This window comes from Pleurodeles waltl, chromosome 6 (genome assembly GCF_031143425.1).
Source record: "Pleurodeles waltl isolate 20211129_DDA chromosome 6, aPleWal1.hap1.20221129, whole genome shotgun sequence".
Lineage (NCBI taxonomy): Eukaryota > Metazoa > Chordata > Amphibia > Caudata > Salamandridae > Pleurodeles > Pleurodeles waltl.
The window spans coordinates 220,980,386-220,994,490 of NC_090445.1; the positions used below are offsets into that span (position 1 = coordinate 220,980,386).

The 14,105-nt window shown below is 44.1% G+C and overlaps 1 protein-coding gene across 3 annotated transcripts in view; it reads left to right on the forward strand.

Annotated features, from left to right (window-relative positions):
• Window positions 1-14,105, forward strand: part of ADAM11 (ADAM metallopeptidase domain 11) — a 375,674-nt gene that overhangs the window by 167,785 nt on the left and 193,784 nt on the right. For all 3 annotated transcript variants that reach the window (XM_069237932.1, XM_069237931.1, XM_069237933.1), the window contains exon 12: window positions 10,425-10,509. In XM_069237932.1, coding sequence (XP_069094033.1) covers window positions 10,425-10,509 — 85 coding nt within the window. The remainder of the gene's footprint in view (window positions 1-10,424; window positions 10,510-14,105) is intronic.

Genomic DNA, 14,105 nt, shown 5'->3' on the forward strand with positions numbered 1-14,105 from the left:
TGTTGGCGTTCTTTCGGCGGGAAAACACTTCTGCACGACTCTCCACGGCGAGAGGGAGCCGTCCACCAAAGGGGAAGTCTCTAGTCCTTTTCGTTCCTGCAGAAACCTCAGCTTCTTCTGTCCAGTCGAAGCTTCTTTGCACCCGCAGCTGGCATTTCCTGGGCATCTGCCCATCTCCGACTTGCTTGTGACTTTTGGACTTGGTCCCCTTGTTCCACAGGTACCCTAGATTGGAAATCCACAGTTGTTGCATTGCTGGTTTGTGTCTTTCCTGCATTATTCCTCTAACACGACTATTTTGTCCTTAGGGGAACTTTAGTGCACTTTGCACTCACTTTTCAGGGTCTTGGGGAGGGTTATTTTTCTAACTCTCACTATTTTCTAATAGTCCCAGCGACCCTCTACAAGGTCACATAGGTTTGGGGTCCATTCGTGGTTCGCATTCCACTTTTGGAGTATATGGTTTGTGTTGCCCCTATCCCTATGTATCCCCATTGCATCCTATTGTAACTATACATTGTTTGCACTGTTTTCTAAGACTATACTGCATATTTTTGCTATTGTGTATATATATCTTGTGTATATTTCCTATCCTCTCACTGAGGGTACACTCTAAGATACTTTGGCATATTGTCATAAAAATAAAGTACCTTTATTTTTAGTATAACTGTGTATTGTGTTTTCTTATGATATTGTGCATATGACACTAAGTGGTACTGTAGTAGCTTCACACGTCTCCTAGTTCAGCCTAAGCTGCTCTGCTAAGCTACCATTATCTATCAGCCTAAGCTGCTAGACACCCTATACACTAATAAGGGATAACTGGGCCTGGTGCACGGTGCAAGTACCCCTTGGTACTCACTACAAGCCAGTCCAGCCTCCTACATTGGTTGTGCAGTGGTGGGATAAGTGCTTGAGACTACTTACCACTCTTGTCATTGTACTTTTCATAAGAGAAAAATATACAAAACAAGGTCAGTGTATATACACATAGCCAAAATGTTTTGCATTTCCTCTTTTCACTCTTTTCTAAGTGCTGAAAAGTACTTCTAAACTTTCAAAAAGTTCTTAAAAGTTTAAAAAGTTTTTTTCTGTCTTTCCAAAAAGTTCTGAAAACTTTTTTCTCTTTTTCTATCACTTTAACTCTCTCTAAAAATGTCTGGCACAGGCCAAAGTGTTAATCTGTCCAAACTTGCATATGACAACCTTAGCTGGAAAAGAGCAAGGAGTCTCTGTATAGAGAGAGGTTTGAGTGTAGGGAAAAATCCTTCCTTGGAACTGTTACTTAATATGCTTAGAGAACAGGATAAGGCCATAGGTGCCCCATCTGTTGAAAAAGTACCTAATAGTTCCCAATCTGATTCAGGGACTCCCCCAGGAAAAGATTCAGGAAAGAAACTTCCTAGCCTGCCCATTACTAGACAATCTAGCATAGATGGTAATGATGATGAGCCACACCAAATAAATAGTGTTGTCTCACATCATAGCAAAAGCATTTATTCTCACCATACTGGTAGTAATGTTTCTGTAAACCAAGCTGTTAGGTTGGCTTCTGTAAGGGACAGGTCTCCTTCTGTTCATTCCCATCATAGCTCTGTTTCTAGAAATGGCCCTCCCACCAACCCTGATGACGGAATGTTAGAGAGGGAACTCAATAAGTTGAGGGTGGAACAAACCAGACTGAAGCTTAAAAAGCAACAGCTGGATTTGGATAGACAGTCTTTTGAATTAGAGAAGGAAAGACAGAAGTTGGGTTTAGATACCCATGGTGGCAGCAGCAGTATTCCCCATAGTCATCCTGCAAAAGAGCATGATTCCAGGAATCTGCACAAGATAGTTCCCCCTTATAAGGAGGGGGATGACATTAACAAGTGGTTTGCTGCACTTGAGAGGGCCTGTGTTGTACAGGATGTCCCTCAAAGGCAGTGGGCTGCTATCCTATGGCTATCATTTAGTGGAAAAGGTAGGGATAGGCTCCTTACTGTGAAAGAAAGTGATGCCAATAATTTGACAGTTCTTAAGAATGCACTCCTGGATGGTTATGGCTTAACCACTGAACAGTACAGGATAAAGTTCAGAGAGACCAAAAAGGAGTCTTCACAAGACTGGGTTGATTTCATTGACCATTCAGTGAAGGCCTTGGAGGGGTGGTTACATGGCAGTAAAGTTACTGATTATGAAAGCCTGTATAACACAATCCTGAGAGAGCATATACTTAATAATTGTGTGTCTGATTTGTTGCACCAGTACCTGGTAGACTCTGATCTGACCTCTCCCCAAGAATTGGGAAAGAAGGCAGACAAATGGGTCAGAACAAGGGTGAACAGAAAAGTTCATACAGGGGGTGACAAAGATGGCAATAAGAAGAAAGATGGTGAAAAATCTCAAGATAAGCATGGGGATAAGGGTAAAACCAAAGATCCCACTTCAAATCTTAAACACTCTTCAGAGGGTGGGGATAAAACAAATTCTTCCTCTTCTTCCCAACCTGCACACATTAAAAAGCCTTGGTGCTTTGTGTGTAAAAACAGAGGCCATAGGCCAGGGGATAAGTCCTGTCCAGGTAAACCCCCTGAGCCTACCACCACTAATACATCAAGCTCTAGTGCCCCTAGCAGTAGTGGTACTAGTGGTGGGACTGCTGGCAACAGTCAAGCAAAGGGTGTAGTTGGGTTCACTTATGGGTCCATAGTAGAAACTGGGGTAGTCAGTCCCAAGACAGTTTCTGTCACACCTAGTGGCATTGGCCTTGCCACACTGGCTGCTTGTCCCCTTACAATGGATAAGTACAGGCAGACAGTTTCAATAAATGGTGTTGAGGCCTTGGCCTACAGGGACACAGGTGCCAGTTTCACTTTGGTGACTGAAAACCTAGTGCACCCTGATCAACACATCATTGGACAACAGTATAAGATTATTGATGTCCATAACTCCACTAAGTTTCTTCCCTTAGCTATAATTCAGTTTAGTTGGGGTGGAGTTACTGGCCCTAAGCAGGTGGTGGTATCACCTAGCTTACCTGTAGACTGTCTCTTAGGTAATGACCTAGAGGCCTCAGGTTGGGCTGATGTAGAGTTTTATGCCCATGCAGCCATGCTGGGCATCCCTGAGGAATTGTTCCCTCTCATTTCTACTGAAATGAAAAAGCAAAAGAGAGAAGGCCTGAAAACTCAGGAACCCTCTCCATCAACAGGTAAAAAGGGTATCACAGTATCCCCTAACCACCCTACCATTCAGGATACCATTCCTGTGGTGGGAGAAACCTCTCCTGGGGTGGCACCTGTTCCAAGGGAATCATCAGTTGGCAAAACTGTACTCCCTGAGGTGGAAGTACCTCTCTGTGGGATAACTAACATTGGTGAGAAAAAGAGCACCATTTTAGTTAACATGGAGCATCCCTCCAACCCTCCCAGAGAAACTTTAGTGCAGAAACTCTGCACTGCCTCACAACACTTAGGACAGCATCCTTGCCCTAGTGTGGAGCTGATAGGACAGCATCCCTGCCCTGCTCCAACCCAAGAGAAACAGCATCCCTGTTCTCTCTTCCAGCCATATGGACAAAGTGTTTGCCCAGCTATGGCTTTTCTGAGACAGCATCCCTGTCTGGCATTTCCATCACTACAAATAGGTTCAGTGGACAATTCCCACTGCTCTAAACTAAAACTTACTGATAGAAACTCTGAAAATACATCTTCACATTGTTGCTTAGCTAAAAAACTTCAAACAGGGTGGTTTACATCCCCACAGGGAAGTAACCATATAGTGGATGATAAAGGGAGTAACCAGTCTATTGCAGAGCTACTCTCTACTTATCACCACTTAGACAATAAAGTCTCAACTGGCCAAGGTTAGCCTTATTGTCCTTCGTTTGGGGGGGGGTTGTGTGAGAAAGTAGCCTCTTTCTAGCCTTGTTACCCCCACTTTTGGCCTGTTTGTGAGTGTATGTCAGGATGTTTGTCACTGTTTTCACTGTCTCACTGGGATCCTGATGGCTAGGCCCCAGTGCTCATAGTGAAAACACTATGGGCCTGATTCTAACTTTGGAGGACGGTGTTAAACCGTCCCAAAAGTGGCGGATATACCACCTACCGTATTACGAGTTCCATAGGATATAATGGACTCGTAATACGGTAGGTGGTATATCCGCCACTTTTGGGACGGTTTAACACCGTCCTCGAAAGTTAGAATCAGGCCCTATGTTTTCAGTATGTTTGTTATGTGTCACTGGGACCCTGCTAGTCAGGACCCCAGTGCTCATAAGGTTGTGGCCTATATGTATGTGTCACTGGGACCCTGTCACACAGGGCCCCAGTGCTAATAGGTGTGCATGTATGTGTTCCCTGTGTGGTGCCTAACTGTCTCACTGAGGCTCTGCTAACCAGAACCTCAGTGGTTATGCTCTCTCATTTCTTTCCAAATTGGCACTAACAGGCTAGTGACCATTTTTACCAATTTACATTGGCTTACTGGAACACCCTTATAATTCCCTAGTATATGGTACTGAGGTACCCAGGGTATTGGGGTTCCAGGAGATCCCTATGGGCTGCAGCATTTCTTTTGCCACCCATAGGGAGCTCTGACAATTCTTACACAGGCCTGCCACTGCAGCCTGAGTGAAATAACGTCCACGTTATTTCACAGCCATTTTACACTGCACTTAAGTAACTTATAAGTCACCTATATGTCTAACCTTTACCTGGTAAAGGTTAGGTGCAAAGTTACTTAGTGTGTGGGCACCCTGGCACTAGCCAAGGTGCCCCCACATTGTTCAGAGCCAATTCCCTGAACTTTGTGAGTGCGGGGACACCATTACACGCGTGCACTACATATAGGTCACTACCTATATGTAGCTTCACAATGGTAACTCCGAATATGGCCATGTAACATGTCTAAGATCATGGAATTGCCCCCTCTATGCCATCCTGGCATTGTTGGTACAATTCCATGATCCCAGTGGTCTGTAGCACAGACCCTGGTACTGCCAAACTGCCCTTCCTGGGGTTTCACTGCAGCTGCTGCTGCTGCCAACCCCTCAGACAGGCATCTGCCCTCCTGGGGTCCAGCCAGGCCTGGCCCAGGATGGCAGAACAAAGAACTTCCTCTGAGAGAGGGTGTGACACCCTCTCCCTTTGGAAAATGGTGTGAAGGCAGGGGAGGAGTAGCCTCCCCCAGCCTCTGGAAATGCTTTGTTGGGCACAGAGGTGCCCAATTCTGCATAAGCCAGTCTACACCGGTTCAGGGACCCCTTAGCCCCTGCTCTGGCGCGAAACTGGACAAAGGAAAGGGGAGTGACCACTCCCCTGACCTGCACCTCCCCTGGGAGGTGTCCAGAGCTCATCCAGTGTGCTCCAGACCTCTGCCATCTTGGAAACAGAGGTGCTGCTGGCACACTGGACTGCTCTGAGTGGCCAGTGCCACCAGGTGACGTCAGAGACTCCTGCTGATAGGCTCCTTCAGGTGTTAGTAGCCTATCCTCTCTCCTAGGTAGCCAAACCCTCTTTTCTGGCTATTTAGGGTCTCTGTCTCTGGGGAAACTTCAGATAACGAATGCATGAGCTCAGCCGAGTTCCTCTGCATCTCTCTATTCACCTTCTGATAAGGAATCGACCGCTGACCGCGCTGGAAGCCTGCAAACCTGCAACATAGTAGCAAAGACGACTACTGCAACTCTGTAACGCTGATCCTGCCGCCTTCTCGACTGTTTTCCTGCTTGTGCATGCTGTGGGGGTAGCCTGCCTCCTCTCTGCACCAGAAGCTCCGAAGAAATCTCCCGTGGGTCGACGGAATCTTCCCCCTGCAACCGCAGGCACCAAAAAGCTGCATTACCGGTCCCTTGGGTCTCCTCTCAGCACGACGAGCGAGGTCCCTCGAATCCAGCGACTCTGTCCAAGTGACCCCCACAGTCCAGTGACTCTTCGGCCCAAGTTTGGTGGAGGTAAGTCCTTGCCTCACCTCGCTGGGCTGCATTGCTGGGAACCGCGACTTTGCAGCTACTCCGGCCCCTGTGCACTTCCGGCGGAAATCCTTTGTGCACAGCCAAGCCTGGGTCCACGGCACTCTAACCTGCATTGCACGACTTTCTAAGTTGGTCTCCGGCGATGTGGGACTCCTTTGTGCAACTTCGGCGAGCACCGTTTCACGCATCCTCGTAGTGCCTGTTTCTGGCACTTCTCTGGGTGCTACCTGCTTCAGTGAGGGCTCTTTGTCTTGCTCGACGTCCCCTCTCTCTTCAGGTCCAATTTGCGACCTCCTGGTCCCTCCTGGGCCCCAGCAGCGTCCAAAAACGCCAAACGCACGATTTGCAGCTAGCAAGGCTTGTTGGTGTTCTTTCGGCGGGAAAACACTTCTGCACGACTCTCCACGGCGAGAGGGAGCCGTCCACCAAAGGGGAAGTCTCTAGCCCTTTTCGTTCCTGCAGAAACCTCAGCTTCTTCTGTCCAGTCGAAGCTTCTTTGCACCCGCAGCTGGCATTTCCTGGGCATCTGCCCATCTCCGACTTGCTTGTGACTTTTGGACTTGGTCCCCTTGTTCCACAGGTACCCTAGATTGGAAATCCACAGTTGTTGCATTGCTGGTTTGTGTCTTTCCTGCATTATTCCTCTAACACGACTATTTTGTCCTTAGGGGAACTTTAGTGCACTTTGCACTCACTTTTCAGGGTCTTGGGGAGGGTTATTTTTCTAACTCTCACTATTTTCTAATAGTCCCAGCGACCCTCTACAAGGTCACATAGGTTTGGGGTCCATTCATGGTTCGCATTCCACTTTTGGAGTATATGGTTTGTGTTGCCCCTATCCCTATGTTTCCCCATTGCATCCTATTGTAACTATACATTGTTTGCACTGTTTTCTAAGACTATACTGCATATTTTTGCTATTGTGTATATATATCTTGTGTATATTTCCTATCCTCTCACTGAGGGTACACTCTAAGATACTTTGGCATATTGTCATAAAAATAAAGTACCTTTATTTTTAGTATAACTGTGTATTGTGTTTTCTTATGATATTGTGCATATGACACTAAGTGGTACTGTAGTAGCTTCACACGTCTCCTAGTTCAGCCTAAGCTGCTCTGCTAAGCTACCATTATCTATCAGCCTAAGCTGCTAGACACCCTATACACTAATAAGGGATAACTGGGCCTGGTGCAAGGTGCAAGTACCCCTTGGTACTCACTACAAGCCAGTCCAGCCTCCTACATCCAGCGGATCTCCCAGGGGAAAGGCATACATTTGGGAAGACACAGTTCCTAGACCTGCGCCCCCCTGTCCGAGGGAGGTGCAGCAAAGAGCTTCCTCTCTCTTTTGTCAAACATAAGATTGTATTATGCACTAGCACTTGTACTCCCTCATTGCCTTACATAATTCAGTTGGTGGCCTGCACTTTAACATCTGTATTATCTTATGCATGTCTCAGAGGCGTGCATGCTGGGGAAGGTATACACACTTTAAGGAATCTCTCCTTGTAGTTCTTAAGGAAGGTTGCTGAAGAGTAGCTGTTTCATGGATAACTTCCAAATTAACATGAGCATGTGTACCTCAGACTCGCATACTCCCCTTTGCTAACTGTTCAGGGTTAGTAGAGTTAGATAGGCCCCCCTCTCAGCTCCCTAATATATGCATGGACAAGATGAGTAAACATTTTGCAAATGCTTTTTTTAAATTGAATTACGGTTGAGAATTTTATAATGCAATTTTAACAAAGATGAGTATTGGCTGTGATTTTTTTTTTTTTAATGCGTTTTACAAAGAGCTTTCGTATTACTATATTGCAATGGTTTATATTAATCAAAGAATAAGGATGATTTGATTTGAAGACATGTGCTATTCAATCCTGCTCTAAATGTCACAGGCAGAACCTGACTTGTTTATGCTTCCCCCCATGCTAACCCCCCTACATGCCATCCTGTTTTTCCTGCACATGGGTACAGATTACCACCGATTGTAGGGTACTCCAAATTATGCGGTCTCAACATACACTGAAATTCCTGGAACGTCCTCCAGATCATCCACTCTGGAAAGAGCACAATGTGCACCTATAGGAGCTACAACACAAATGTTTTATCCTCCTTCAACAGAGCATGTGCTGAAATCTAGGCAGTTATTCCATGTTCTTCCTGAAAGAAAGCAGGAGAACAGGGATCTATTCGGGAACTTTGAAAACAAATAAGTTTCTGAAAAAAATTGTCTTGGGTGGTCACCTTACAGGAATTTCTTCTGTTGCTTCACAAAGGGAGTGCCTTACCTCCTTGTACATACAGAATGCTTACTACCATGTCCCTATACACGCATACCACAGGCAATGCATCTAGCTCTTTGGGACAGGGCAGCAGTACTAGTTGAAAGCCCTCTCATTGGTTTGAATTTTGTCCCACTCCCCAGTTTTCAGAAAGTGGCTTGGCACCTGAAGCAGCCTTTTTATGCAGATAAGGTCCCAAGGTGCATCCATACTTGGACTGGTTTGCCAAGGCTCCTTCTGAAGGAGAAACTTAAGTTTCTGTGACCGCTTGCATCAGTCTTTTCCATCAGCTGGGTCTGTTGCTAAATGTGCAGAAGTCTTCCATTTGTCCGAGAACAGGATTACAGCTTCAAGGAAAAATCTTGAACACAGAACTTGGCAAAGTGTTTTCCTCTGTGAAAAGGGTAGAAAAGCTCAGAAAATTGGTCATCTTGACGTTACTGTGGACTGCACGAAAATACTGGACAACTGTGGGCACTTGCTACAATACCGACTTAGAATTCTAAATGGAAGGACTTCTGTGTCTAGTGTATGGATAAAAGGCTTAGTTGCCAAATCAATGCAACACTGCAGTACTTACTGCACCTAACCCAAGAAGAGCTTAAATACTCCTCTGTCAGAGTTTACTTGGTACCTAAATCACTATTTGAGTGGATGAGTGATGTGTCATCATTGTTCTACCAAAGGATTGGCAAACAACTAATGAAGGGCCTTCTTCAGCTTTTTCCACCACTGAAATTTTTTCCAGTATCATGGGAGTTGAATAAAGTGCTTGGTCAGCTGATGCTGTCTTGCTTTGAGCTGATCTATAGGGTACGTCCTTAATTTCTCTCATCAGATATTGCGTTAAGGCTAGCTCTCACCTAAGACAGGCGAGTTAGAGCTTCAAGTGTTCATCATGAATGAACTGTAGCTTTGCTTCACAAAAGAATCACCATCCACACCAACCCTAAGTTCTTGCCCAAGGTTCTTCGGACCTTTACCTAAATTAAGCTGTTATTCTCGCTCCCTTCTTCTAAATACATGCAGTTAGCAGAAAGATCATTAGTTGGATGTGTGCCGGTGTATCAGATTTTATATAGACATATAGACAAGACTTAAGACATCTGTACTTCTGAGCAGTTATTTGTCTCGTCTGACTGCCCAGGAAGGGTTTACCTACTATTTAAGTAAGGAATTGTTCATTGGCTGTCAGCCAGCATCTCATTCTGTCACAGAAAAGCAAAGCACCCACTTCAAGCCAGATTGAGGGCATATTCCAGTAGAAACATGGTGCTGACAACTGTATTGAATCCGGGTATACCTTTCCTGTTTATTTGCCTCACAGCCACATGGAAAAGCTGGCACACTTTTACAAAGCAGTCCTGCCTGCATGTGAATGCGGAAGCTGATACTTCAGTGGGTCAAGCAGTCTTATGTACTCTATTTTAGTAAAGTGGAATCCTCTTTATACACATTTGTACCTTTGATGTACTGCCTACTGTACTGAATCAAGTATATTTATCTATGAAAGATCCAATGCTGGTGAGGAAATTAGGTAATTAACTGTACCTCTAGTTCTCCAGCTTTGGTATCTTTTATAGACTCAGATGTGAGCCTTCTCTCTCTTCCACCCTGCCGCTCTCCCCACCTGATCAGTGGCTTACTACCTATTATGTGTATCCTTGACACTTGTGCTATGAAATGTGAGATATGGTGGCCACTAGGGAGGGTCGAGAGCTCAGCAATTTCACCTCATTGGCTGAAGTTTAGGTTGTTTAAAATATGGTGGGTGTCCTGCAAAATAAATACTATTGTTAGGCCTATGTTCATTTTTAGAATGATTACTGATGTTTAAAGTTACCAGGGTTTCCCAACCTGAAGACACAGAATAAATGAAGCAGTCTGAATTTATGAAAGATACCACTGGAGAACTGAAGTTTACAGGTAAGTAATTAACTTCTTCACAGCTGCTTCTCATACCCCTTCCACACACGCCATTTTCGCAGATGCTGAACACCCTTGACTGCCCCATTAGGTGAGATGGGAACGTATTGTGTGGTTATCTGATGGATAGTGAATGTTTTATAAACCAAATGTGATGATCTGTCAAGAGTTTTTGCAGAAAATCTGTTAAATGGTCAAAGATTTGAACTTGGAGTTGTTGAGCCACCTTTTGTTAACACTTGATTTCCTTTGTTGCAGGGGACGAACTTTTCAAAGTAGCCGTAGTGGCACTGCTTACTTTGGAGGAATTTGCTCACCAACAAGAGGAGGTGGTGTTAACGAGGTGTGTAGTCTAGCACAATGGTCAGCAGTGTCCATCTTAACTACTAGTGCCTTTTGTCCACCTGTAGTGCCAGCAGACATACTCAGCACAGGTGGGGCAAGCAAGTAATTAGGAAGGATCTTTTCGCTAAATGCTTCCTTTCTTCCCCACTCCACATACAGTGATTTCAGTACTCTACTGCAGATACTCTGCATTAGCTTGTCTGTCCCAATTGTGCCAAAATAAGAAGTTTCTATTTTCCATTGCTCTCCCTTCTTCACTGAGTACAAATTAATTAAGGATGGTATTGCATGTCTGCTTTAATGTCCCTGGATGTTTTTTCGTTAGTAAACAAATTCTTCCATGAATCTGATCCTGATGCAATGATCGTCTCTATATATGCCAAGAAGGTTCTTGGTTCTAGCCATTGTGATGAGGTTCTCCTATAGAACACTAATGTGGTGATATAAATGGTTCACAAACTTCTCCAACTCTACGGATAGGCTGCTCCCCCGCCCAACCTACCCTTTGTGAAAAAATATCATCTTAATCAACGAGACAATTAGAGATAAACTTTCATGGCCAGTGCAGGGATTTTTGCTCCCCTTGGCAAGGTGATATATTGTCCTTAGTAGTAGCGTCTCATTTGCTTCAGTTAGGTTGAAATCTGGCACCTGACTGCTGATGGCAACTCAGGACACTGCCTACCATTACCTTGCCATAGCACTTATACAAATCTGTCACCTATCTTTTTAGAAAAGGAAACATTTTAATTGATTGGCTGAAACAACTCCCTTCTGTCTGGCCAACTCTGTGGTTTTGTGCGAGTAAAATGTGAACCTGTTTTTAAAGTGAATATACACACACACAAATATTAATGTGGCGTTATATGTGATGAAGGTAGGAACATTTTAACTTACGTTAAATAAAAACCTTAGTAATTCACTGAAAAAGCTGTTTAAAAACTAAAACACTGAAATTGGCAGTTACAGTTATCCAAGATTGACATAACTAGGTTCTTGGACTTGGTCCTTTTTGCAGGTTTTGGTACTCTGGTGACCCGTGCTAAAGTGCAAGCGCTCTCTGTCTAAATTGGGTGGTGATTGGTTTATCCATGACTGGACTATTTGATTTATTGGAACATCCCTTGTAAAAGTGCACTGTGTGTGTCCAGGACCTGTACATCAAATGCTACTAGTGGACCTGCAGCACTGACTATGCCACCCACATGAGTAGCCCTGTAAACATGTCTCAGATCTGCAGTGTCTGTGTGTGCAGTTTTGTACTGCCAGTTTGGCCTGGCAAGTGTACCCACTTGCCAGGCCCAAACCTTCCCTTTTTTTTTTTTTTTTACATGTAAGTCAACCGTAAGGTAGGCCCAAGGCAGCCACATGGGCAGGGTTCAGTGTATTTAAAAGGTAGGACATGTACTGATGTGTTTCACATGTCCTGATAGAGAAATACTGCTATATTCGTTTTAGGTCGAGCATGCAAGCACTCTGGCCTGTTGAAATCTATCTGTGGGCTTTGAAATAACGCCCACTGCACACTCATCACACTCATCACACTCACTCGTTCATGGGCTTGCCTTTCAAAAATCTTTGGTTATTATTCATAAATGCTTTACGTTTGTCCCTCTTTGGGGCAGTTTTGTTACCTCCTTGGCCATCAACCCTGTTACATGGATAATTTCACGTTTGTGGATACGTTTGACTGCGAGCAACAATTTTTTGTTTTTGTGTCTCCCCTTCGCGCTCACGAATTTGAATCGGTTTGCTTTTGTCAACTAACATTTTACTTTTCATTTTCAATTTATGTGGCAAGAAAAGTCCAGTTAGGAATTCACAAAGCTAAAAGCTCTAACTTGAGCAGACGCGAGACCCATTGCATTACAAATGCTTGTTCACTATTGTAAGGCCTATCTCTCCTACAGGGTAACATAGGGTTTGCCGTGAAATATCTTTTAAGTGCAGTTTCCCATTGGGAGTAGATCAAGATTTGGAGTTTGGGGTCTCTGAACTCACAATTTAAAAATACATCTTTTGGTAAAGTTGTTTTTTAGATTTTAAGTTTGAAAATGTCACTTATAGGAAATGGACATTTTCTTGCTTAACAATTGTGTGCTACTGCTTGGTTGCTAAATCTATGTCTGGGTCGGAATGACAGTTGGGCTGTTTGTGAATTCACTCTAGACAGTAATACAAAGGGAGCTGAAGTGTGTCCTGCATATCCTGATGGGTCTTCCTGGGCTACAGTGGGAGGAAGAAGCTGACACCTGCACTTCAAAGGGCTGTTCCTGACCTCACACAATACAGTTTCCAACCCCCTAGAATGTGGCTGGGACAGGGCAAGGAATGGGCAGGGTCTTGTTCTCTTCAAAGACTTTCCTTTGAAGTTTGCATACTTCAAATGCAAAAATGAGTATAAGTAGTGGACCCAAAACCCCAGACTTTTAGAACACTTCTGGATCAAGAGGAACCTCTGCCAAGGAGAAGAGCTGAAGCTGTGAGGAGTAGTACTGCCCCTTTGCTATGTGTGCTCTGCTAGGTTGGCCTGCAGTTGCTGCTTCTGCCTTAGAGAAGCACCTGAGACGTCATCAGTGATGTCATAAAACATGTCATAAGTGATGTCATGTGAGGTTATAAGCAGTGCATGGTGGGCACAAATTGTAGTGCTGCTAACTGTAACTGATGAATTTCTGTGTTTTTTTTTAGTTCAAAACATTAACATTGTCACCTATCTATATCGTCTTTTATATATATATTAATTGGAAAAAAACACAAGGTTACAGGGATGTTATAGTTAGGAAATAGAATTAAAAAAACAAAGAAATTCACTTAAAACACCAAAGGTTACAAGAACATTATAGTCAGGCTCACATTTTAAACAGACAAAAGCATAGAAATTCAACTGTTAGAGTTATCTCAAGTAACTATAATTCATGCCATAAGGTAACTATAACTCGCATCCCCGCCATGCACAGTTTTTTCTTCAAACGTTTTACTGCAAATATTACATTGATATTATCAATGATGTAATCAAAGAGGTCATACGTGCTGTAATTTGTGGGGTAATTAGCAGTGCATTGTGAGGGCATGCGTTTTAGTTACCGTAGGGCACTAGTTATAGTTACTTTTCGATAACTCTAACTATGACAGGTGAATTTCTATGGTTTTGTACGTTTAAAATGTGAGCATAACTATAACGTTCCTGTAACCTTTGTTTTTTTAATTTAATTTCTATGGTGTTTTTATTTCTATTTCCTAACTATAATGTCCCTCTTAATTTTTTTCAGTGAATTTCTATGTTTTTTTTTACGCAAATGTAATTTTAATTACTATATGTTAATTCAACAAATGCCGCACACGGCCTTTGGCTGGGCGCAGCAGGGGTTGGCTGCAGGGTCTGGTCTGTGGCCAGGCCCTGCAACCAACCCCCTATAATCACCCAACCCCACGCCATGCACACCATTTGGCCATGCATGGCAGGTGTTGGGTGCAGGACCTGGCCAGCTGCTAACCACCTATAAGGACCCAACCCCATGCCATGCACACCATTTGGCCATGCATGGCAGGTGTTGGGTGCAGGACCTGGCCAGCTGCTAACCACCTATAAGA